At 36.2% G+C, this 25,427-nt stretch overlaps 1 protein-coding gene across 6 annotated transcripts in view; it reads left to right on the top strand.

The window, feature by feature from the left end:
* Positions 1 to 25,427, top strand: part of PTPN4 (protein tyrosine phosphatase non-receptor type 4) — a 92,300-nt gene that overhangs the window by 45,932 nt on the left and 20,941 nt on the right. For all 6 annotated transcript variants that reach the window (XR_004307873.1, XR_001556574.2, XM_015868626.2 and 3 more), the window contains exons 9-15: positions 799 to 886; positions 2,222 to 2,310; positions 6,055 to 6,118; positions 12,176 to 12,348; positions 16,383 to 16,451; positions 22,025 to 22,159; positions 23,078 to 23,236. Coding sequence is in view for 4 of the 6 variants with exons in the window: in XM_015868626.2 (XP_015724112.1) it covers positions 799 to 886; positions 2,222 to 2,310; positions 6,055 to 6,118; positions 12,176 to 12,348; positions 16,383 to 16,451; positions 22,025 to 22,159; positions 23,078 to 23,236 (777 nt within the window). In the remaining 2 variants the exon portion in view is untranslated. The remainder of the gene's footprint in view (positions 1 to 798; positions 887 to 2,221; positions 2,311 to 6,054; positions 6,119 to 12,175; positions 12,349 to 16,382; positions 16,452 to 22,024; positions 22,160 to 23,077; positions 23,237 to 25,427) is intronic.

Raw genomic sequence — 25,427 nt, 5'->3', positions numbered from 1 at the left:
GAATAATGGCGCATTAATGAACTTAATAAAGGTGCACTGAAAATCTTGTTTTTGTTACATACTATCTGAACTTAACAGGATATTAGTTAATTTGTTTCATTCAGTCCTTGACAATACATAAAGGCCTTGATTTTCATGGCGCTGTTACCAGAAGGCAGGAGTTACTTTAGATGTAACAAAGTCCTTTTCTTTGATATCTGGTCTTTCCTGTTTGCAGTTATTTGACCTTTCACTAAAGAGGAAAAGGTGATGAAGCAATGGAAGTGGTTGTTTTTTCAATATATAACAATAAGTAATGGTTTTTCATTGATAGCTCCTTGGCATTTTAGAACTTCGATTCTGTGTTGCTAGAGTAAAATTTAACAAAACATAGGCTGTATTTCTGAAGACGTTTGTACGCTTCAGTGACTTAGAAAATCCACTTAAGTAGAGTAAGTAAAATTAAAGTGGATTGATATTTTAAACTTTGGTCTCGGAGGGAGATTGCTACTATGAATAGAAAATGCAGTATTTCAAAAGCAATTTCCAGTTTTCACAGCTTCAGAGCCATTTAAATTCTGCAGTACATTAGAAATAATAATAATTTTAAAAACTACATTTGCAAGCTGTTTGTTTCAGGACTCTGTAAGCACAACATAAAATTCTTGAATGAGGCTGTTTATGGTGAGAAAGGAAAATTCAGATTTTGGGGTGAGGGAAGAAGGAGGAAAGGTCAATGCACATTTTCTCTTAGTGCTCAGTTAAGAGACTACTGGGGAGTTGTGTTTGAATGTTTCTTATGTAGCTTCTTTCTTTCAGAGGGTTGTCTCCTGCAGAAGCAGAGTTCAATTATCTCAATACAGCACGTACCTTAGAACTCTATGGAGTTGAATTGCACTATGCAAGGGTAAGTTTGGATGAACTAATATTTTAATAGGAAAGTGGATTTCTCTGATAGTTGTGGGAAACTAAACTATTTTTGTTGTGTTTTTAGTGAGGCTTCCTGGTCACTTTTTTTTTTCCAGGAGAAAAGGTTGAAAATAATGAATTTATCTTATAAGCTGCCTAAATGCAGTTTACCATTATCAAAGGCTGCCGTTTTTAGTCCATCATCTTAAAGGTCTTTTCCAACCTAAACATTTTGATTATTGTATTTGCTTGCTATAATTTCTGCTTAGTTTATGTTAGTTGGGTTCAGCCTTATTGGCCTGAATGTCAGTTTGGCTGACTACTACTGAAAAAGAATAAAATCAGTGTCAAATGCATTGTTGGTATTTAAGAATCTATTTTTTTTTAAAAAACATATTTTATTTGGTTCAGAATAGAACTATTATGTAAGGTGAATGCATTGGAGTTTGATAAGATATGTAGTGAATGGTGAATCTAGTGTGAAAATAAACACGCAACCTTCTACTGTAAACTCAAGTATAGTTTAAAATCATGAAGGCTACAGATTTTGAAAAGAGAGTTTCTAAATGAGAAGATCTGATCATGAACAGTAATTAAACATGTATGGAAATCTAGCATTTTACTTCTCCCTAATAGGTAAAATGAAATATTTTTATCTAATAAAGCAGGTAGCTTGAGGTCTCAACTTGTCATTACAGTGTTACCATTTCTTCAAAGAGTGTGTAATTGTTTTTAACAAGACATTTTTGTTTCTAATATTCCTCTCCTGCTGCCCCATGTTAAAGAAACATGCAAGTGAATTTCAGAAGCACCCTACTTCACTGCTATGTCTATTCTCCTATTTTTACTCAAGAATTGAGAGGTCTGTAGCAGATGTTTGATAAGAGTGCATAAGTATTTCAGGAAAAGCATACTATTTAATCATGCTTACAGTATTATTTGTTTTAGAATCTCTCCCCTCTGTGTTCTGAGCTTGCTATTTCCTTTCAGGTAGGAATTCAAGTTGCTGGTTGTTTTTAGTGTAGTATATGCTGAGCCAATGTTGTTATTCATAATAAACTGCTAGAATAATGTGTTTGCTTGAATATCATGGAAGATCTAATTTGTAAGCTACCACAGAATTTTAATTTTCTAAAGGATTTAGAGCAAATATTTAGTCCTCTCTGAAACAGGAGAAAAAAAGTGAATTCCTGTTTGTCTTGCTAAAACACATTCCCTTCCGTGTAAACCAAGTTCTAGTTTGCTATTGTGTTTGTGTGTTAGGAGGGAGATGGGTGAGCTTCCATGATATTTATATTGTTTTTCACTTCACTGTCTCTTTTCTTTGTTGAAGGATCAGAGTAACAATGAAATAATGATTGGAGTGATGTCAGGTGGAATACTGATCTTTAAGAACAGAGTACGAATCAACACCTTCCCGTGGTAAGGACAGCTGCTAAGGCTATTCACTTTGTTTGGTATTTCAGAACATATTTTCTACCATTACCAGTGTCATGTGCTTTAAAAAAAATTTTAGTATTTGAAGTTAAAATGATTTACCTAATATGAGGTAATGGGTAGTTTTATGAAGGGTTTTTGTCCTGTTCTGGATTCTGTGCTGTTAAGTGATTCTGGTGTGAAATGTAGTTAATATAATTTTTCTTCAGCAGCCTGTAAGCATACTTTGTGTAATTAACTGTTTAGCAAGGTTTAGCAGCATGGATATATTGATTTTATTCTACCTCATTCTTTATAAGGACCACTAAACTAAGATACTAAATACAAAAGTAATCGCTGTCATCATTTTTTGGAGTTTAATTGTACTTTGTGTGTTAAATTTAGACATGTCACTTGAGGATATGTGAGGTGTAGTATCCAGGGGTATTGTCATCTCTTCATCTGTAGGCAGCTGTTTTCATGATAAAGATCATAAAAAGTGCATTTATTGAGGAAAAGGTTGTCATTTATTTCTCCTTTTAACTAAATTAGATTGTAAAGCTGTTCTGTTACATAATCATGGAGTTGTCCTCAGTGATTTTATAGTTCTGTTGAACATCAAATTTCCTTTATTTGGGATTATCTTTTTGCTTATTTGTATCAGAAAGGGAAAAGCCTAAGAGAAATCCTGTTTTGTTGCATCATTCTGATGTTCTACACAACTATGTCACCTTCCCCAAAACTTTCTTCTGTGTACCTCTCAAGTAATATTCTTTGGTTTCCTTTGTCTTTTTCAAATCTACTCTGACATTCATTCATACTGCATATTTTGTGCATACTATAATCAAGTTCTGAGTGGGCAAAGTCAGCCAACAAAGATTATTGTAACAGACATTAAGTTACCAGGCACAAAAATACTTTACCCATTAGAAAAATGCTGACTTTGACATTTTTGCGTGCTGCTGATTGGTGTGCTTGGGCAATACAACATTGAAGTTTTTTGAATTTCATCTTTATATAAATGGCTTAAATTCATTACCTCAACTGAAACTGGAAAAACTACTTTTCTGAATTCCATCTGATATAGGTAGCTGAAACTCTTGGGTTTCTGTTTTTCGTTAGTTATAGGGTGAGATCAATTACTTGTAATCAGTGACCTGTTTTCACTTCACTTTGGTCTCTTTCACTTGGTGAGATTCGAGATGTTAATGACATCCAACCCTCTGAATTTCTGAGGCATTTTAGTTCGCATTGCAAAGCTTAATTCCTAGTTTTGTTGTAGGATGTTAAATAATTTGTGGTTTGTTCTGTTCAGAAGTTTGAATGATCAAATTGGAGCAGATTTACACAGAGAAAAAAAAATAGAAAGCTGTGACTAAAACCTTATCTACACACGGATGTAACTGAACACACAAACATATTGCCTGGAAGCATTTAAAGAAAAGCAAGCCTGAGGCAAACACAGAACATCTTAATTTTCAGTCTTCATGGTTAGTCTAGTAAATGAAAACTTGATCTTGCAATGTTAAATCTGAAATTACTGTAATATTCAGGCCTAACTTTCTAATAGCAACTCACTCTAAGAAAGAAACCTTTTATCTCCAAGAGTTGTGAAATTTTTTGAACCATTTCTGGATTAAAGCTGCTTAATAAATGTAGAGCTGTAATAGTCATGATGATTTTAATCCAGGCTGCTTTTACTGCTGTGTTGTTTTTCTTTTTCTTTCTTTTTTTTTCTTTTTGGAGAAAACAGTAATAATAGAAGTAGGTTCTATAAAACACCAGTAAATTACTGGGTATATACAATGTAAGTCATAATTAAGCTGCAAGTCCCTACTGGAAGTTAGAGGTTTCTGTGAACTCTGTTTCATATCATTTGCATGCCAGGGATGCTGATCTAAATTCTTACTGTGGTTTGTATGTGTGTGTAATTACCTAAACAGTTCTTCTTTGTATTCAACCGTATCAGCTGACATCAGAGTTATTAATTTCTTCCTGTGAAGACTGTAGTACCACAATAATAGGTCTTTACAAAATAACTTAAAACAACAACAGCAAACAAAGAACCCCACCCCCACTCATATGAGCACATGCAGTTTTCTCCAACTATAGCCTTTCTTTGGCTAAGAGGAAAGCATAAGACCTCTTATCGTTCTTCTTTTATCCTTAGTCCTACAGCCGTTCCAGTGACATCTGACAATTTTGTTTTTGCTTGCTCCTGTGCAACTGGACCTGTGCAAAATGTCTTTTCAGTGCTTGGCAATTACATGGCTACAAGAGAATGTTTAGGTATTCCATTTGCAGTAATCATGTGCTGCCTTGGAGACAGATGACAGGATAGACCTGCATGCACGTGGGAGAAATAGATGTAGAAATAGATTCACCTGTAATCAAGTAAAATGTCCTTTACCACTGATCTTAATTTGGTTGAAATTTTTACGGAAGATTTCTTAATGCAGTCTTTGTTATCAGAGATCATAGAAAAGGAAGAGGAGGAAGGCTAGGCAGGCTCAAGGCAAAATGCAGAGTGTGTCTTTTATGTAGTGTATCCTAATTACTTTTCCTGTATTAAATGTAGTAGCTGTTTTCTACAAGCTGTACTACCAGTCTCAGAGACCTGGGAGTCAGGAGTTCTGATCCTTTGATTATTGAAGACCAAAGCACAAAAGCATTGAGTACCTGAGCATGTCGTTTGTCACTGGATCACTTCTCAGGAGTGGAGACGCTCTTTCCTTTGCCTCTCTTTTATTGTTGGTGTTCCCCTGGAAACCTTTACCTTTCACAGCATTACTACTTTCAACTCCAGTTGAGCTATGGTAGTAGTACCTAGTGGTAGCTAGGTACCTAGTTGTGTAGTCAGCACAAAACCTGTGTAATAGAAATCTGGGTCTAGAAGTCTGCTGGATTGCTCACGTCCTGCGTTGTCATCCTCTCAGCAAAGTTTGGAAGTGGTCAAGTTGTCAGTGAGAACCACAGCATTCCACATGTTTGAGTGCGGTCTTCACTTTAGGTCTTGTAAATATCTCTTCATTTACAAAGAAATATTTTATGGTTTAGGATGTCTGAGATAATTGGAGTCTGGAAGATCATACCAAGAAAACATTACATATGCCTGTTCTTACACTTTTCCTTGGATATACATCATTGGCAATAGAGAAAGGAAGCTTATATAGATGCACCTTTTGGTTTAACCAAGTGTGGGTATTCTTAATGCCTAGCAGGTTATTAGCAGTGCATATGGACTCTCATTGCTGTATTTTTCAGAAATAGCTGAAGTTCAGATGGCTCTTACAGGTTGAGTTAGACCTTACTGGCTAATGTAACACTTTCGAGTCTGTTCCTCTTAAGTGGTTTCAGGCTTAATTGGCCCCTGACTTTGTGATTCTTGATCAACAGCAGCAAATCAGTAACTGAACAAAGACACAACTACTTTTTTTTCCCAATAACAAAACTAGGAAAGAAAAAGGATTTACATAACAAAGCGTTATTTAACAACTGATACTCATACTCTCCCCACCACTTTATGTTACTGTTAGGAAAATTTCTCTTCACAAATTAAGGATATCCAGGTAATATATACATAGCTTACAAATTTTAAATCATACAAACTGTTTTATAAAATCTTTGTATTATTTTCTATCTATAGAAAGGAAGTCTGTGCTCTAAGAAGTGTATTTTCATAGAAATGCTTAAGTTATTAACAGTGATTATACTAAGTGTTTAAATGGCCTGGTTTTATTTTTCATGTAGGTTGAAGATTGTAAAGATTTCTTTTAAATGCAAGCAGTTTTTTGTTCAGCTTAGGAAAGAATTGGTGAGTATTATTTTAAATCTGATCACAAAAATGAGTAATGAAACTTCTCTGTACTGGATGTCTGCGTCATACTTTGGTATTATATTGATTCTTGTCTTCAAGTCCGGTTTCATCAATTTTCTGTTTATTTCATTTGCCAAACAGCCATTGCAATGGTTAATAAGACTTATTTCACTTGGTTTGTCTTATACAAAAAGGACTTTTAGATTTATGTATGTATGCAGGAAGTAAAAATTGCTTATATAATGCAAATATTGAAGGTTGAAAGTAAATCAATATTAAATTTAGATTTCAGAAGAAACCAAGTTAAAATGAAAGGTAATGCTTAATGCTGATTCACTTGCATATGTGCTTGTTTGATTAAAATGTGCTGGTAGGTGTTGTTCAGATTTAGTAAAACAAAGTGGCTTTATTACTTACATAGAAGAGATAAGAATGCCTTTGCAATTTTAAAGTACCTACAGTAGTTGGTTTGTGCATACTTCTATATTTCTTGGGAGAAAACTGAAGCTTTATATGAAAAATAAGTATTCTGACATTAGTTTCCTACCCTGTGAAGCACCACAGAATCAGTGAGTAGTTAATTCAGCAAGAAATTGATTGTTTCATGCCTCCAAGAGATAGGAATCTAAACCCTTACAGACTGGGGAAAGAATTAATTAAAATATGGGTATGTGATTAACTCATTAGATTTGTTAAAAGGTTTTATGCAGTTCTTATTTACAGCTGAAAGGATTTAAAGACCTAAGTATAGAGTTACTAACCAGAGGGGGAAAAAAAGAAGTATTATAGACAGAAATACATTCTTAGTATTATAGAACTACTCCAGACTCAGAGAAAAATATGGTTAAACAACAAAAATGTAGGAGGGAACTCCTGTTACACCAGAACAGGCCAGTGGCTTGTGACCAGCAACAGCAAGTTGAACTGCTCATCTTAATGGCAGAAGGAGGCCCAGGAGTTTGAAGTTCTCACAGATGGAACTGCCTGACTAAATGCAGATCTGCCATGTTAGCTGTTGGGGAGAGGTTCACACTTCTGCTTAGAGCAGCATGAGTAATTATCAGTTCAGAAAGGGGAGTTAAAACTGAACAAGGATTTTGGAGAAGTTGTGTGAGAAGAAGTGAACTTTGGCTATTATGCGTAATTAAGGAGTTTACCTATTGATACAGGCAGTAAAATGGTAATGATAAGTTTTGTATATTGTATTTTCTGTTACTTTTTAATACTTCACGTATTACTTGCACCAGGGTGGAAATGATATATGTAACTAATGTTGTTTCTCTTCTGAGATGACTTATTTATAGCAACAAATTAAAAAGCCTCATTCTGTTTTTCTTTAAAGTCTATGTATCAGATGGAAACTGACAGCAAGAACTTCATTTTCATTTATTTCAAGTCATGAATACCTTAAGATCAAAGCACAAATTTGGCTTCCAAAGAAGGCATACTTTAATTTTTTAATCAAATGTAATATTAAAATTATTATTTATAAAGCTACTTTCCCTGGGTAGACTCTTAGGAAGAGGTTCATCTCACCTACATTCAGCTTTAGTTAAGTTTTTATGATATTTTCTGTTTCATGATGGCTAATGAACCAGTTGCTAGTTAATCAGCTATTGCTGGACTTCATCTGTGTAACCAAGACACTTGCAAAGACTGACACTTTTTGCATAAGTTGTAAACATGTTTTAGAATAAGTTCTCTGGTGTATGCTTGCTTTTAGTTTCCTTCCTCTTTAACAATAATGGGAACCTAAATGACTTCTTTTGGGTAGCAGAAGCCAGGTGACATGGCTTTGCACATTCCATATGTAAAATGTCTCTAGCCTAATGTGTTGAGTTTATATTGGGAAGCACAAACATACAATATGATAGTGGATATGCATTCATGGTACATTGACATGTGTTTTGAAGTGTAAACACATAAGGAATTGTGCAGCTGAATGGCCATTAATTATTTTTTTTCTGGTGGAAAGCTGAGATACTCTAGGATATTAAATTGGTGAACTTGGGAGAAAAATTTTGCAGTGTTTTCTCCAGACTCTTCCATGCGCACTTTTTAAGTGGCCCAAAACAGATATTTTTCACATACTGCTAATGAATATTGAGAGCTTTTAATTGCAGTTGTCCTTAAAAATGCAAGTGCCTTATCTTTTAATCTCCTATTAAATTAATTCTTTATCTTGGCATTGCTCAGAGGCATCAGCGTAAGTAAAAGAATTATTTGACTGCTTTCTAGTAGATTATATCTGGCTTGTAAATTAATCATTTAAGGGAAGCCAGATGAAGCAGTTTTATGTCAAAGTGATTTTCCACTGGTAGCATAATATATTCTTGAATGAAAGTTAGTTGTATAGTCTGTCAATTATATAATTGGAGAGGATTTTCTTTTCATTCTTTATTTAGAGTTTGGAGAGTGAGGAGAAAGAATAACACAAAGTTTCTTCATTACAGCATTAGAAGACCTCTGAGCTGTAACTTCAGTTGCTGTATTCTTCACTGGATTTTGCATTCTCATGTTTTTGCTTATTCAGGCTGTTCCATACGCTGCTTCCCTTGCACATTTTGAATCTGTCACAGAATTAATCAGTATACATTCATTTCTCTATATGCCTTCCCTACGTATTGTGGGTTACAGTTAACTGCTGTGATGTCGCAGAATCATAGGGGTTGGAAGGGACCTTTGGAGATCATCTAGTCCAACTCCTGCTAAAGCAGGTTCCCTAAAGTGGGTTACAGAGGAAAAGCATCCAGGCAGTTCTTGAATATCTCTAGAGGTGACTCCACGACCTCTCTGAGCAGTCTGTTCCTGTGCTCTGCCCCCATCTAAGTAAAGAATTTTTTTTCTCGTGTTCATATGGAACTTCCTGTGTTTAGTTTGTACCTGTTGCTTCTTTTTATATTGCTGAGCACCACTGAAAAGAGCCCGGCCCATCCATCTGATTTGAGATATTTGTAAGCATTGATCAGACCCCATCTCAGTGTTCTCCAGGTTGGACAGTCCCAAGTATCTCAGATTTTCTTCAAAAGGGAGGTGCCCTGGGCCTCTGAGCATCTTTGTAGCCCTCTGCTAGACTTTCTCTCAAAGTCCTCAGTCTTTCTTGAACTGAAAAGCCTACATGGCTGCACCCACACTCTTTTTAATGCACCCCAGGATACCATTGGTTATATTGGCCTTAGCAAGACTGGCTCATGGCTGGCCATGTTGTTCAGAGCCACATCCAGCCTGGCCTTGAATGCATCCAGGGATGGGGGGCATCCACAACCTCCATGGGCAACCTGTTCCAGTGTGACACCACCCACCCTCTGTGTGGAAAAAATTTCACCTTATATCTAACTGGAACCTCCCCTGTCTCAGTTTAAAACCATTCCTCCTCATCCACCCAATCTCCAACATAGTCGTATGTCAGTAGTCGTGATTCAAAACAACCAAACAAGATGGTCTTCAGGTTTGCCTATTCTTTTAGAGCCCAGAAATCCAATTATAAATTAGAGTCTGTAGCAAAACAGTATCTTATTTTTTCAGAGACCTGCCCACAGTGTTTGAGCAAAAAATTTTATTTTTAGATTATGGATCTGAAGCTTTATTTTTTATTCTTACTGACTTGCAGAAAGAACTTAAGTTAGATTTGTAAAGTGCTGTATGGGTTTATCTGCCTAAGCACATAAACTTAGGCAGTACCAGCATTCATTAGATGCCTAGCCAGTTGTTTCCCAACCCTACCTATGTTTCTGCCTTTTTTTTTTTTTTTTTTTTTTTTTTTTTTGCACAGTCTTCACTATGTTTTAAGCATCCACAGGATTTCTGTCCACTGTTTGTGGAAAAAGGAGTATCTTGAGTCTCTGGTGCATCTGTTTATAGTGTTAGTCTTTGTTCTCTCAGAGATGGGGGTGGGGAGTTTTTGCTTTGTTCTGGGGGTTTTCTTTGTTTAGGCAAAGTGAAGGAGACTCACTAGAGAATGTTTTTAATCCGATTTTTCTCCTGAGCAGTGAGAGATCTGCTTTTATGTCTCTGCTTGAAAATAAACAAAGTGGGTTTGAATGAATGTTGCTACCCAAGGCAAATATCCAAGGGCTAAGCTGTGTGTGCACGAGGGATTCTAATAATGTAATATAATTTAATTTAATATAATAATTTTTGTTTATATTTTTTGTCCTTTTATTAAAAGGCATCACAAACATAACTTTGACTTTATTTTGCAGTTTTCCTTCCAGTGTTCCTTCTTAGATTCTGTAGGTAACCTGTCACGTAGTGTGCATCTTAAAGGTTGTGATTTAAATTAATTTACATGGTATTTGGCTCCCCAGTGGTTTCACCCTCAGGCTCCAAGCCTCTGATCACCTCTATCGCATCCCAGCTGCTTCCCTCTTCCCCCTCTGTAGCAAGCGAACTGGTTTCCTCTCTCTAACAAGAACCATGGGCACAATTAGTGGGAAAATCGTTTCAGAACAGAATCCAACTGTGACTCCCTGAGGTAGTCTTCTAATGCTGTCTCAACAGACTTAAAACCTTGAAATACCTCTATGTCATACTGTAGAGCATTCAGCATCTTCCCTGAGCTTTGTGCTATAAAAATGTTCTCATAGACTCCAGCATAACCTTTATGATATTTTATGTGCTTTTGACTGAAATACCGTAGGTATTAACGAGTGTTGCCTTGGGACCTGATGGTGAGCCCAAATTGATCGAGGCCTATTGTTCTTAATGGAAAAAAGGGGCTGCTCTAAACCCTGCTGCTAATCAGCAGCAGAGCTAGGGCTTGCACCATAGAATCACCAGCAAAGATAAGTTGCAAGTGCCCAAGATGTGTTTGGATCTTACTGAACCTGGAAGGGCAAATATGAAGAGGAGTGGTGCACTTTAACAGCCTGTGTCTTATGCCCTTCTTCACCCTAAAGACTGATTCCTGGCTGTAACTGAGATGAAGGGCAGGGTTTGATAATCTGATCTGGCTACACTGCGATGAAAGCCTAAGAAGCTATGAATAGAAGTATTGTTGAAGTACCTTTAAAGCTCTAACACACCAAGTTCCTGTGAAAGTGTTGTTTCGCATTACAATTAAGCTGATGTCACCACAGCTACTTCTTATCATGCTTACCAGCTCCTCCTTCATGCTTCATGTCTGATCTGGTGATGATGGTGACATGAAAATCAGACCAGCTCATTCTCTAGAATATAAACTAGGGGAAGCAACAGGTTGTTTTGTTAATTTTCTCTAACGCATAGTTATAATGCTTCAAGAGTGACAAGAAAATGCATGGTCATCAGATCATATAACTTCATATCCTTTATACCTAGCCAAGGCCGTCCATAGTTGTTCATGCTTAGGATAGAAATGCATTTTGTTTACAATGCTAGTGTTGTTAACTTGTTTAATGCTTAATTTTTAAGTGATTATTAACACATCTAGAAAATACCAGGGCAGTTGATAAGTGGAAATTAGGAAAAGCTATCTATGTAACTCTTGTAAACTGAATTATGTAATCACTTTTTACATTGTGTTTCCTATTTACTGAATTTCATCAATAGGTAATCAGAATTTGCTGTTCAGTTTCAAAATCCAGTTTATTCTTTGCTCTAAGCTCATCATATAAGTGCAGTGTTTTTTCTGAGCCATTAGTCATAATTCTTCAGTATCTTGACATATTTTGAAAAGCAGTCATGCAAAAGCTTACCTTGGAAAAAGAGTTTGCTGTTGAATAAAAGCAGTGTAAGGCACGTTGCCTTTTGAGTTCTGGGAATGAAGAAATTTATTAATGTAGATTAGGTCTTGTCGTATGGGACTATTTCTTCCCATCAAGTCTTGTTTTAACACACCTGTGAATGAGCTTATTTGAAAAGATAAGAGCAGAAGGGCTGTAGCCAATAAAATGCCTTTAAGGTCTTAAAGATGTTTTTAAGAGTTTATGATACATACAGTCAATGTAAAATTAGAGAACTACATCAAAAAGCATAATTTTGTGAGGAAAAAATTGCAAAGGCAGCAGTATTTATCTTGATTTAAAATGTGACTGGGAATAATTTTCTTCTGAAATCCATTTTTCTCACTTTTAGCATGAATCCAGAGAAACGTTACTGGGCTTCAATATGGTGAATTACCGAGCATGTAAGAATCTGTGGAAAGCCTGTGTTGAACATCACACGTTCTTCCGATTGGACAGACCGCTCCCCCCTCAGAAGAACTTTTTTGCACATTATTTCACTTTGGGTTCAAAGTTCCGGTACTGGTAAGTGCTGATATGAAATATATGTGGAAGAACATAAACTAATAGGCAACTCATTAGTAAAGACAGTCAGTTACCTTGAATTTATGCTAAAAGCTGCATCAGTTCAAATACTTTCTGAATCCTGCCTTTCTTCATCTTCCTTCTCGGGGTAGGTTTCAAGTATAAGTAATTTTCTGGAAGAGTTTAGAAATACAATTACTACATGATTAGCAGTCATTATCAGGTTTAATACCTGATATCTGTCTCACAGGCTGCGTTTCTTTGCCTCCTTACCTGCAGGATTATGTTTGTTTGTGAATTTTAAAAGTCTCAAATTCTAAGTGTTACGTCTGTGTTTCGAAAACGTGATGGATCTCAGGCACTGTGTGCAGCAAGAAAACAGACCTTAATAAAGATCAAATAAAAATCAGCCAAGAGAAACTTGTGCAAGTAATGCCCATTTAAGCTAGATGCATACAAGTAAGGTCCTAGATGAAGATAAAAGGCATATAAGTTCTGCACAAAGGGCAGGAGTTTCCAAAACGAGGATGGAATTAAGTTGATAATTTTTAATTATATAAATAATCTAGAAGCTTGAAAGTCCAGAGAATGGCAGTGGCATAACTGTGATCCCCAGGTATAATTTGTATTGTAATGACTGGGTACATGGTGTTGGTTTTTAAAGTATTTTATGCTTTAAATAAAAGAAGAGTGAAGTAACTGAGTTAACTGTCTCTTCAAGTGAGGCAGAATGCTTGTGGTTTAAATTGTGCCTAAAGTAGAGAATAATGGAACTACTACTAATCATCTGTCTAGAATGGCAACAGTATCTGTGACGTACAAAGGCAGATGATGAAAAGCGAGAAAGCACAATAATGGGCTATTTCTGTTACGCTTGTGAATTGCATAAATGTATCAGAAGGAAAGTAATTCACAGGCTGAATTTTTATGCCATCTGTTTTTTTGACCAACATTCACAGTAACCATTTGAGAAACACCATTCTGCAATTCCAAACAGTGTTTGAGACTTGGTTCAATGTTACTGTCATGAATTTGGGGGAGCTTTTTCATTTCTGAGCAGATTTTGAATCATTGTGGTTGCTATAACAGAATAGCTCTTTGATGGTGACATTCAACTTATGGTAATGTAAGCTGAAAAGGGAAACTATAAAAATGAGGAAGGTCATTAAAGTTAATGAAGCAGCCAAAAGGCTAGAATTTGTGCAAGTAGTTTGAGAGCTTGTTTAGAGACTGCATAATAGCAGTAACAAGGCACACAAGGAGAGGTTAAGGGCACTGGGCGTGTTTAATCTGAGGGGGAAGCTGAGGTGAGGGCTTTAGCGGCAAGCCTTAAAGCTACTGCTAGGTCAGATTCAGAAATGGTGGAGTCAAACTTTCATGGGTGATGTCAGGTGGTAGAACAAGGGGTGACAGCCACACGTTTATCTTCAAGAGTCAAGCTGATCATTGGGTTTTGTTTGTTTTTTAAAAGAGAGTCGTTCTTTACTGGAACAAGTTACACAGAAGGGTTGTGGAATCTATCCTTTGGGATGATTTCAAAACTTGGCTAGGCTGAAGCCATGGCCAGACAGGATTTACTGTTAGCAGACAGTTGGACAGGAGTCTCCTAGCCAACATTTCTATGATTAAACTGAACTAACACAATTTTAAACTGCCAGGGCAGGACGGAGTTATCTCAATTTCTGAAAGAAGCCAGAGATACAAAATTGTTCAACTATTGAATGTATTATTCAATCTGTCACTGGACTAAAAGCTTCTAATGAAGCAATTTTCAGAGCAGGTTTAAAAAAAAACAACAAAACTGCTGCAAAGAATGGGGAAAGCTACTTGTGAAAATATCAACTTCGGTATACTGTGTGTGTATGTATGTGTATATATATATATATATATGTATATGTATGTACATATATATATACTGCTACTGTATACTGTTACTTCTGTAAGCTGTCCATGGATTTTCAAAGTGGTGCTTAAAGCATTCTTCACCAAAGCCTCAAATTTAGTGGCTGAAGCACTAGGAGTTTTACTGAATGTTATTGTAAGTCCAGTCTTCATATTGAAGGGAATTTGCCTGTAAAGTTGTATACATTTTTGTAGTAAAAAAAAGCCCCTGAGTTTTGGTGGTACATAAGTAATGGATGAGTAGGGAATAAAATGGCAGCTGAAGTTCGATATTCAAAAATGCAATGTGTATGTATAGAGTGAAAAGAGGAACATAATTATAACTAATCTGTCACTGTCTTGGAGCCTTCAGGTAATTCTATGAAAACATAATGATTAGTGGGGGTCAAAGCAAACACAGCGTTACAGTTATTTGAAAGGAATTAAGAAAAATACAAATGGCTTACTGCTTGTCAGAGTTAAAAATGCAAAACCCCAAGAAGTTACTAGGCGGGAGCTTTGAAAAGAAAGACTTTTTAGTGTCATAGAATTGCAGTATCATGGAGCTTGGGAAGGCAGTTGTGGACTTAGTACAACACGCTGCTCAGAGCAGGATCTGCATTAGCAGATGGCCTAGGACTGTATGCAGTCAGGATTTAAGTTCTGTGTATTTTGTACTATAATTCTGCTTAAGTTGAATTTCCTGTGTTTCAATTTGTGTCCGCTACTTCTTATCCTGTCACTGAGCTCTCCTGAGAAGAGTCTGGCTGTCTTTTTGACATCGCTTAACAGACAGCTATTTATACAGGCTGATTTGATTCCCCTGAGTCTTTTCTTCTCATGTCTGGAATCAGATACCAGGTCACAGCTCTGTCTGCTGCTCCACATCAGGTGCACCAGACTTTTAAATGTCTTCATGGCCCCTTTGCTTGACTTGCTCCAGTAAGTCTATGTGTTTTGGGCTGCCCAGAACTGGACACAGCAGCCACTTGGCCCCTGTCCTGTCGCTGGGGCTGTTCCTCCCTAGGGGCAGGTCTTTGCATTTCTCTTCACTGAACTTCTGTTGGTCCATTTCTACAGCATTCACACATTCAGTAGTCAAATGGTGAAATTCCTTTCTAAACGGATATTGTAAAGCCTAGAAATCTACTTTAATTCCAAAAAGCACATAGAAAACAGATTCAGTCTCGTAATTGCCACTGATTACAATTTGGACTGGTGTTGGGCCCTGGTCTGACCTGCTGTAACCTGGAGTTATGTATGGAGTTTTAAATGGAGACAAGAATCTTTTGTTGAAGTCATGCTTTATAATAATCTTCCCTAAAAACAGCTGCTATTGGGGATTATCTGGGTTAAGTGAATATTTCCATCCAGTTCCAATTTCTTATTCTGAGTTTTCTAACAGATGTTGTATTTATTACGTAATATAGATATGAAAATGACTAATTATTCTTTGATATGTATTTTTTTTTAATCAATGTTTATATTCCTGTAAGGGACAGAAAAGAGCAAAAAAGTATCAATGTTTTGTAGGACGTGCGTGGGAAGTAATGAAAAGAGTGAGTTCTGCTGGTATTGAGGCCCCAATTCTCAACTTCTGATAAGCGCTCTAAAAAATATTGTATTGTTTTTTAAAACTGAAATTATGAAATATTATAATCATAAAATATCGGACCTTTGTTTTGACATGGGACTTCTGGTCTTAAAGGAAGAGTCAGAAAGATCCAGTTTTGCATTTGAGAAAGCAGAGTGCAATTGTGATGTGCTCATCTATATTTCTTAATGATAATTTGCTGAACTAAGTTGCAGCTGTTTATTTTATAACATTTCAGGGAGTAGTTTAGGAGAACAGTGGAGATGCATTACTTTTAACTGTGTCTGTGATAGAAAAGATGATAGTCTAGAATATTATCCAAAAGATACAAGCAGAACTTGCTTGTTGCTCTGGATATAAGAAAAAGGGAGAAAAGAGCTTCGTTATGTTTCATGTTAGTTGGTCTATGTTACACTTTGTGAAAAAAGACTTACCCAAATAACGTCTAATTGCTAGTGCAATTGCTTGAACAGTAGAATTTTTCTTGATGTTTCAGTTTTGAACAAGAAATTATTATCCTAAGATAGTTGTGTTTAATAGATTTTGGTCTGTTTTCCAGTGGGAGAACAGAGGTCCAGTCTGTGCAGTATGGCAAAGAAAGAGCAAACAAAGACAGGGTATTTGCAAGGTAAGCAATTTACATTTGTACTGGATCAATAAGTGTTCTGTTCATGTATTTTAAGATGTTATGGGGCCATTGTTTTCTGTTTGTAAACTTGCAAAATAAGGGTTTTTTTGTTCACTGTTGCTGGTGGCATGACTTGGTTATATCAAGGAGCTACGTTTTGGTATGGGAAGATGCCTTATTCAGGCAGCCAGAAGTGGAAGAGAATCAGAACTACCTTAATAGTTGTATGTATTTAGCCTCTTTGTGCTGTCTTCATTGCAAAGAATGCTCTTCTTGCCATTAACTCAATATTTGAATGTTTCATCCCTGATAACAACCTTTGACTGTATACTTGTACTTCCGTTAGAGTAAGTAATAGTGAGTGTCTGAATGAATGAGAAGTTTTACCACTATGGCCACGGTAGGGTGTTGGAATGATGAGAAAATTTGACTGCAAATGTGCTGTTGCTGTAGATACTGGGGGGAAAATAAACCCTTAGAAGCAGGGAGCATCCTCTGTACTTTTTATCTGCTTAAACCTTTCTTGAGCTGAGGAGTGTCTTTTAACATGGTTACCCATTAAGGAACTCAGGAGCTCAAAATCGTGAGGTTCTTCTGTATTTATGTAAAGGATAGTTATGAATCAACTAAAAGCTATGTAATTTATGCTGCACTCTAAACTTGGCAATTTCCTGCAAAGAGGTGGGATGAGGAAGGGCCGTTACTTGGTTTTAAGGATCATTTGCTTCATTTTAGAAATTCTTATTCAGTAGATGGCACTCTCTTCCCTTTGAATCAAAGCTAAACAAGTGCTGCTGGAGTTGTTTGTCTTTTGTAATATATACTCTGGTTAAAATTGGAACCCGTGGCCAGTACCAAATGGTGTTTTCTCAAGTTGTTTTTTTTTTTCTTTTTTTCTTCAGTTAATAAAATTCTTGACTTTCATGTATTCTTTAGTTGCACTTTTCACTTGCTTTTAGATAGAGAGATACATCACAGTTACCTTTTGGGCTGATTAGTGAAGTGGATGACTGATAAATGTCTGATTCATGTATGCATTTGTCACAGAGCAGACTGAATTTAATGGCGCACTGTAACAAATAGACCTTTGAAAAGCTTTCCTAGATCTACTTTTCCCTTCTGTCTTCCCTGAATTTTCCATTATGAAGACTTAGTATTTTAAAGGATGAAAATAGCAAGAAATGTGAAGTGTTCATAGAACAAAGCACAGTTCAAAAAGCTTAAGCTGAGAACATTGTCCTTAATTCCTCGTCTACTAAACATTTTAAGTTTCAGGCTGAAATACTATTCAGCCCTTCTGAATTCATACGGAAGGTAAATGTTGCTTTTTAAGGTTTTCCATGTATGACATGGGTTTTGATCCTGGAACCTCCCTTTCTCATTCTGTGCATGTTTATCTCAAAATAATTTTTCTGAAGCTGTTTACATTTACCCTCTGTTTCTCTTTATTTGAGCTAATACCCTCTAAGCAAACTTGTAAATCTGTAAATTCATTTGTTGTACACAAATGATGCTTAGAGTTAAACTGAGATGTTATTTGAACCTATTTGTTCTGAGATAGGAAATGGTAACCACTATGTGCAGCAATCAGCTGGCCTTCGCATACCCAGCAGAATATAAAGAGCACAAGGCATGGAAATAAAATTTCCCAACATGCGTATGAATAAATCAAGCAGTTTTAACCTACAGTTACCAGGCTTATCTCTTTTTCCCCTCTGGATTTTAATTAAAATTAACTCATGTAGTATTCACAGATTTATTTTTTTAATCATAAAAATATCTTAATATCTATTTTAGAATGGAGTTGTTACTGCTAAGGATGTAGTATGTGATATGATAAATACTTTTTTTGGAGGCAGCTATGCAATTTCATGCTGCACTAACTGCAGCATTTAGAAGACTCTCGTTGCAGTTGTTTAACTCTTTTTACAGCTGTTTTCTTGGCCCCATTTGTTGCTGAATGTTTGCAATCCATAAAAACCCATCAGAATTCCCAGGAGCATAATGAAAGTGAAAGTAGATAATAGGAATGAGTAAGTTCAATCAAGTCACGAGTTGAGAGATTCCATTGCTCTCTATCGAAAAGACCTTGCAAATATTCTGATTTTGTTCAGCCCCAGTGGGATCTATTGGATATGAGAGGAGGTTGTTGGTATATGTGTTGTGTGGTAGTGTGTGGGCATCTCAGTTGGTCTGCATTTCTGAACTCTTTATCATGAACTTACAATCTGTTTCCAGCAATCCAATCTATTTGTTTCAACCATTCATTTATTTAGGACATTTGAATTCCTCTTTCTTTAAACCGCACGTCATTTTGTGGTATTTCTGCAGATTTGTATGTAATTTCAGCCTCTTTGTCTGAAGCTGCAGTCACCAGTTTTGCTGAGAAATTCATTCTCTGTGTTTTTTGTCAAAATACAAAGGAAAGCAGTGGATCCATTTTTTATTTCTTTTTGGGATGGAAGTGATTTAAGATTTCTACTTGTGTTCCCCAAATCACATTCTCTGTGCCGCCTCATGTAAGAATTAGCATTTCCACTATTGGACCCAGAACCACATTTTGCCTTTGATAGCTTGAGCTTTGTCTGTGAATTTAGCACTAGCCAATACCACTTGTGTCATGCATTTTTTTTACTTGTGTTATGTAATTTCACCCCACCTGCTATTCTATTTGATGTAGTATTGCAGCTCCAAAGACTATTTCTGAATTTGGGGGGCTGGTGAAGTTTTTGGTTTCTGTCCCTTCTCGGGTCAGCAGGACCTTTTCTGATGTTTTTAGGTGTGTCTTTTTAGATAAACCAGAATTGCCATGAGATTTGAAAGCAGCTTTCTGTGTTAAGTAGCAGTCCCTTGTGATGGGGCTCAGGGAAGCACCCAGAGTGAGAGGATGAGCACAGAACTGAAAATTTCTAGGCTTATTAAAGCATTTCAAACTTTTTTTTTTCTGGCTTCTTTTCCTTCTCCCATCTCCCACTCGGCACAATGTTTTAAGGGAGTTATTGGAAGATTGTAAGCAATGAGTAATAGAGGAGAAATTTGCAAGAATATTTTTGCGATGTATCTTAAATCTTAATTAAAAAACCTCAAAACTTACTGTTAGATTTCTGAGTGTTGGTGAGGGAACTGGTATCAAAAAGCCGCAGCACTGAGAAGTTTAGTGCTGCAGCGTGGTAACTTTTTCTTTGAAATTTCTGCAAAGACAGGAAACGGAGGCAACAAACATGAGTGGGTGGGACTCTGAGGTTAGAGCTGTTAATAAAATAATTGAAACGAACCTTTGCTGATAAACGTTGCAGTTGTTTGTCGTGGTATTGATACAATTTCTGAAAGATCAGACCCTATCCACAGTAAAAAGGTGAGTTTTCCTAACACTGCATTACATAGATAAGAAAGTGATGCTTTTCTCATTTCAAATGTGTGCTCATTTGTTGCATAGAACTGAGGAAGTTTGTTCAACTTGTAGTGACAGACTGAAGTTATAGTGGGGTGAGTTGTTTTTGAAGCATTTGGAGGGGGGAAGCATGTTTCTTCCTTGTCCCCATACTTTTATGTCTTTCTTCATAGTTTATTTTCTGTATCATTCAGGAAATAAAAGTGCCTTTCAATGTTTGTGTGCATTTAAAAACAAAACAAAGACAACTGACACAAAATTTCCCTGTAGTCCACTGGGATTTTTTCACTGAACGTGAATAAGGTTCCATAAGTGCCTTTACATGCCTGCCAGAAAATACTGTATTTTCAGTCCTGGGTTTACTTAGTTGTATTAGGTTCATCTGCATTTTCCCCTTGATAGTTCTCTAATCAGTAGAATTTACCTCTTAGTAGAGCTGTCTTTTGGTGCTAGTGTGTTCGCTACAAACTTACTTCGCAAAAGTCTGGCTAATTATGGCCTTTGATTAGTAAAAGATTAATGAAGTGATAACATTAGATATGACTTTCAGTTTTGTTGGTTTCATATCAACTGTTCAGATTTTGAAAGTGGTTTGAGTTGCTCACATTCGGAGCAAATTATGTAAATGAGAATATTGGTTTAATTGACTTGATGTTGAACTAATTACTTCTGGATCAAATTAATACTACTTAAGTACAGTTGATGCATTCAGAGAATCTGCGTGTCTTATTCTGCAGGAAGTAAATAATTTGTCAGTTTTCAACTGTCAATATACTGCTAGATTTTTTTTATTTAGATGTAATAAGACCTAACTTGGTAGGATTTAGAGCAGCCTATATTGCTTGACTCTCTGAAATTGGTCAGCTGTTATTTACCAAGTCTTCTGAACAACAAAATAGCGTGCAATGTGTGTTCATAACTGCCTGGGGGCAGAAGGAAGGTATAAAATAATATTGTTTAAAAAAAAAAAAATCCTTAAGAACTCTTCACACCCAAATGTCTACTGCTTTAGTTCCAAACTGTGTTGGCATTAAATAAGATGCATGTTTCTGTGTGTGAAGCTAGATTATTCAACATGATATTTGGTTGCTTTTTGGTTTAGGCTCTTGGTAATTCTGAGGATAGTCTACTTCAATTCAATGCGAGCCATCACCTTAAGTTCTATGAGAAGTAAAAATGTAATCATAACTGAAGTTCTTGTTTTCAGTAAGTAGTTTTGTGTCAGTAGTTCCTTATTTTCTCAAGGTTCCTTCTTTCTGGATTTGCACTTTCAGTAAATCTGAAAGGTGATTAAGTTAAGATGAAGATAAAGAGGAACAGTTACTGTTATCCACAGGGCAAGAAAGGCAGAAGTTATTTTTTTTATATGGGTGTATGGAGTGGGGGAAAGAAATGATGGAGGGTGTTATGCTAGAAATGTAAGGAACAGCAGAAGAGGAGAGTGTGTGTTCTGGGAGAAGCAGAGAATAAGGAGGAAAAGTTTTCTTTCTTACAAGAAACACTGGGGAGGTAACAATATTTAACCTGAAGGATGTTTCTGGTCCATAACTAAATGGAGCCCAGGAGTTGCCCAGAAACAACATTAAAGAGGATGATTGTGTCTGCTTTATTGTTGTCAGAGCTCATATTGGAAAGAAGAATGTCACCTAGATGAAAATCCCTGAGCAGTGGGCAAAGCCCAGCAGCTTTGTTGCTGTGTTGATGATTATTACCCTGCTCTCTGTTCTTCACAGTCGTTGGGAGGGTTGGTTTTTTTTGGACAGATACTTCCACTATTTTATTTTTCTGAGATGAATGAACAGTTCTGTTACTTTGAGCTTTTCCACTTCTCATGTCCATGCCCTTCAGTTAATAGTCTGTTTGTATAAGATTCTCTTTGAGGCACTGGAATTGCCTGGTAAAGTTTCCTTTTCTATCGTGCCTGCTTCCCTGCCAGCCAGCAGTGCTGTTACTACTTCACTGATGATGTTCTTGTACAAAGTAGACAAAATGAAGTACGATTCTGAAGAAAATAAAGCACTGCATATCTAAATATAATTTTGCATTATTGCATTTCCTTTCTTCCATGTAATTTTGGTTTCATATGATTGAATTCCAGCATTCTGTTGTGGGGGAATTTAGATAATCTTGTTCTCACCTCTTATAATTTCTGATCTTTCTTCTTTTACTTTCTTCTTCCAAGATCCCCCAGTAAGCCCTTGGCACGGAAATTAATGAGTGGGATGGACTGGGAAGTAGTGAGCAGGAACTCGCTGTCTGATGATAGGTTAGAAACACAAAGCCTACCATCACGGTCTCCACCTGGAACCCCAAATCAGTGAGTAGTGTCACATCTCTCCCTGGAAGTGACTGTCTTCCTCTAAAGTGAGGGACAGACTTATGTAATGAAAGGAATAATGCTTTACGGAGATTAAAAGAACTTCACAGAAGTGTGTGTGAATAGCTCTTCAGAACATTTAACTCTACATGAGAAACTGTCTGTGAGGTGAATTTTAAATACTTTTCACTCAACCTATAAAAATTATATAATATAGCATGTTGCTCTGAGAGCTTGAGTTTTATCAAGCATAGTTAAAACTAAATTATTCATTGGGCTATGGAAAAAATAATAATGAAATCTATATTATATTCTAGAAGTAATTGGTTCTTTAAGTTTTTGGGGAAATTACTTGATCAGATATACTTGTGGATTGATTTCTGTCAGTTTTTCTCCTTTTATTCCTTTCAAAGCTCACTTTCTCACGTTGTTAGAGCTTTCTGGCTTGTGTTCAGGAAAAAAAAAATCCTTATTTCTTTTGGAAGAAATAGATATATGTCCATATTTGTATATAAAAATACAATGCTTATGATTCTTTCTAGTAGTAAGTGGGGGTGATGGCATCTTACTCTTAATGAAACTTAATGAACTCTCACTGAGTGGACTGTCTGTCCTGTAGCCTGTTCATTGTAAGCATTGTCTTTCAGAGCCATTTAGTAGTATTTATGAAAACAATTTTTGAAGACTTTCAACAAGAAAGTTATGAAGCATAATATGTTTAATTGACAGCATAAATGTTTCAGTGTATTTTTCTTTGAAACATCAAGCTATTTCATAGAATTATGAATATGAACATGTGCTCGCACCAAGAAGATTGTTATTGTACTTTCCCCTAACTTATTCTTTTGTATTGGTGTAAAAAGTGTAGGTTAATAATCAAATTAATTTCACATTGCAATACTATGTTTTCCCTTTTAGTCGCAACTCTGCCTTCACTCAAGAAGGAGCTCGGTTACGACCCTCCTCAGTTGGACATTTAGTGGACCATGTAGTTCACAATTCACCAAGTGAAGTGTTTGTGAACCACAGATCTCCATCTTCCACCCAGGCTAACAGCATAATACTGGAATCATCACCGTAAGTTCTACTGATTGTTATGGATCTTTACCATAAAGAACTTGGTTTTAAATGTTTGGGTTGGGGGAGAGTTAAAAAAAGGTGCCTGTAGTTAGGGACTGTTGGTGTAAGCTATATGAGAAATGAAATTATTCAGGAGTGAAGACCTCTATCTGACATATTCCTGATGCAGGGTTTTTGTTCCTTTCCCCTTGCCATACATTTGCCCTTGCTGAAATGTGGCAATTAGTGTCCAGATGTGGATGCGGAAGTTGGTTTTGGTAGAACATGAAGTGTGTTGTTCTGTGATGCAAGTTTTGGATTCCCGTGAGTTTGGAAATCTTGTTTTGTCAAGGCACAGAAATCTGAGCTCTGCAAGTTAGCCACAAATGCCTTAGTACCCCAGCATTCTGAGGGTCTCAGTATACTTTGTTACACTGCTTATGATATACTGTTATTATATTACCTGTGGCTACAAAATATCTGTTTTTAATCAAAATGCAGAACTGTATGCTAAATTCAGAAGTGTCATTTAGATCTTCCTTTCTCATGCAGCAGCTTTTGTTGATGGAAAAGTTACCATCTAGCTGACTATAAATTCATTTGTAATATACCAAGTTACAAATTAAGTTTATCGTTCTACTTTTGTATAATATCTATACAAAAGGATATTGTGCATTATTGTTTTAAAACCATTTGTGAAGTACAAACCAATGCACGCACAATTGCTTCTTTTTAATAAAAGAAAACTGGCGTGTCTCAGGAAAAAATAATCTGGGAACGTATCTGGGGCTTTTAGAATCTTCATTGGACCATCCCTTCCTTTTTAACAGCTTTACATCATTTGAGGCACGGGGATGGAATAAACATTTTGTTAAGCTTTTGTAAAACAAGACAACATATTTTTTTTTCATAAGGTGCAATAATTATGACTTTGACCATCATTTGCTTGTTGTGGAAAAAATATTTTTACCTACTAACATGAATTTGCCTTTTCTGGGTGAGATTTTGAAACTTGCTTGTGTGACGAGGGAGTCTCAAAAATTTGAACACTTGTAAATCTTGTTTCATGCTTGAATTTGGCTGTAGTGAAGCCGCGCTGTCACATGCATTCCCTTCTAAGACAATCAAGTCAGTTAAGAGAAAATCTTGAGTGGTAGATTTAAACAGCAAAATAAGTGAAATTCCAAAACGTACCTTTATTCGTATGCCTTTATTCTAAATTAAGTTGTAGAATGTGTTCCTGAATGTCCTTTGGATTTGTTAATTTAATACCTGACTTCCTGTGCGAGTCACCATAGAAATGAGTCTTAAAAAGAGAGGAAGTGTTTTTGCAAATTAGTTATGCAGCAATGAGTGTTCTTTTTCATGGTTTGCACGTTTTTTATTCCCTAAAAGAAAAAAAAAAAAAAAGAAGTATTGCTTTTCCTATTCAGAAGTTTGAAAGTGCAATTTAATCTCCCACTGTAATTACTTAGCGTGAGATATTTTTTAGAATAAGGAAATTGACTGTCAAAATATGAATCCTCAAAGATTCTTCTGAAACTTTCAGAGTATGGTGTTGGTTAAAGCTTTTACATTTATGAATAAAAGTGGTAGAGTAATTAAATGTATATTAAACATGTAAATAAAATGATTTTGTTGTCCAAAAATCGACTACTTAAACATTTTGGCCCTTCTGAGTTAGCAGGTTCAAACAGTGCATCTGCTAATTTACTGGGAATTCATATATGTAGATCAAATTTATATAGAAAAGCAAGTAAGAGGATCTAACCTGATGGTCAGTACAGTGATCTCATGATTTGGAGTCAATATAGCCAAAGAACTCAGTTATCCAGTGCGTATTAGGAGATTTTTGCTTAGATAATCCAGTCTTTAATTCTGTCTTTTTGTCTTCAGCTACATGTGTTATTCAGAACTGAGTTCTTTGTGCTCATAGCATACTGAGTTAATGATAAACTTAACTTCGAAAGGCACGTGATGTATATTTTAATAACCTTATGGCTATAGGTACGAAGTGTTTGCTTAATTTATTAAAAGGTCAGGCCGGATATCTGTAACAAAAATACACAGAGATTGTCAGTGTGAGGTTTTATGGGTTATTCTATTATTATGTAAATGGATGAATGCAGTAACAGAGAGCTCCTTTGCCTGCCAAGCAGGCTGCTTTCATGGCCATTGTCTGAGCATTCATAAGGAGATTCAAAGCTGA

The sequence above is a fragment of the Coturnix japonica genome, chromosome 7, assembly GCF_001577835.2.
Source record: "Coturnix japonica isolate 7356 chromosome 7, Coturnix japonica 2.1, whole genome shotgun sequence".
Lineage (NCBI taxonomy): Eukaryota > Metazoa > Chordata > Aves > Galliformes > Phasianidae > Coturnix > Coturnix japonica.
The sequence above is the reverse complement of the archived record's forward strand: the minus strand, read 5'-3'. Positions and strand labels throughout refer to the sequence as shown.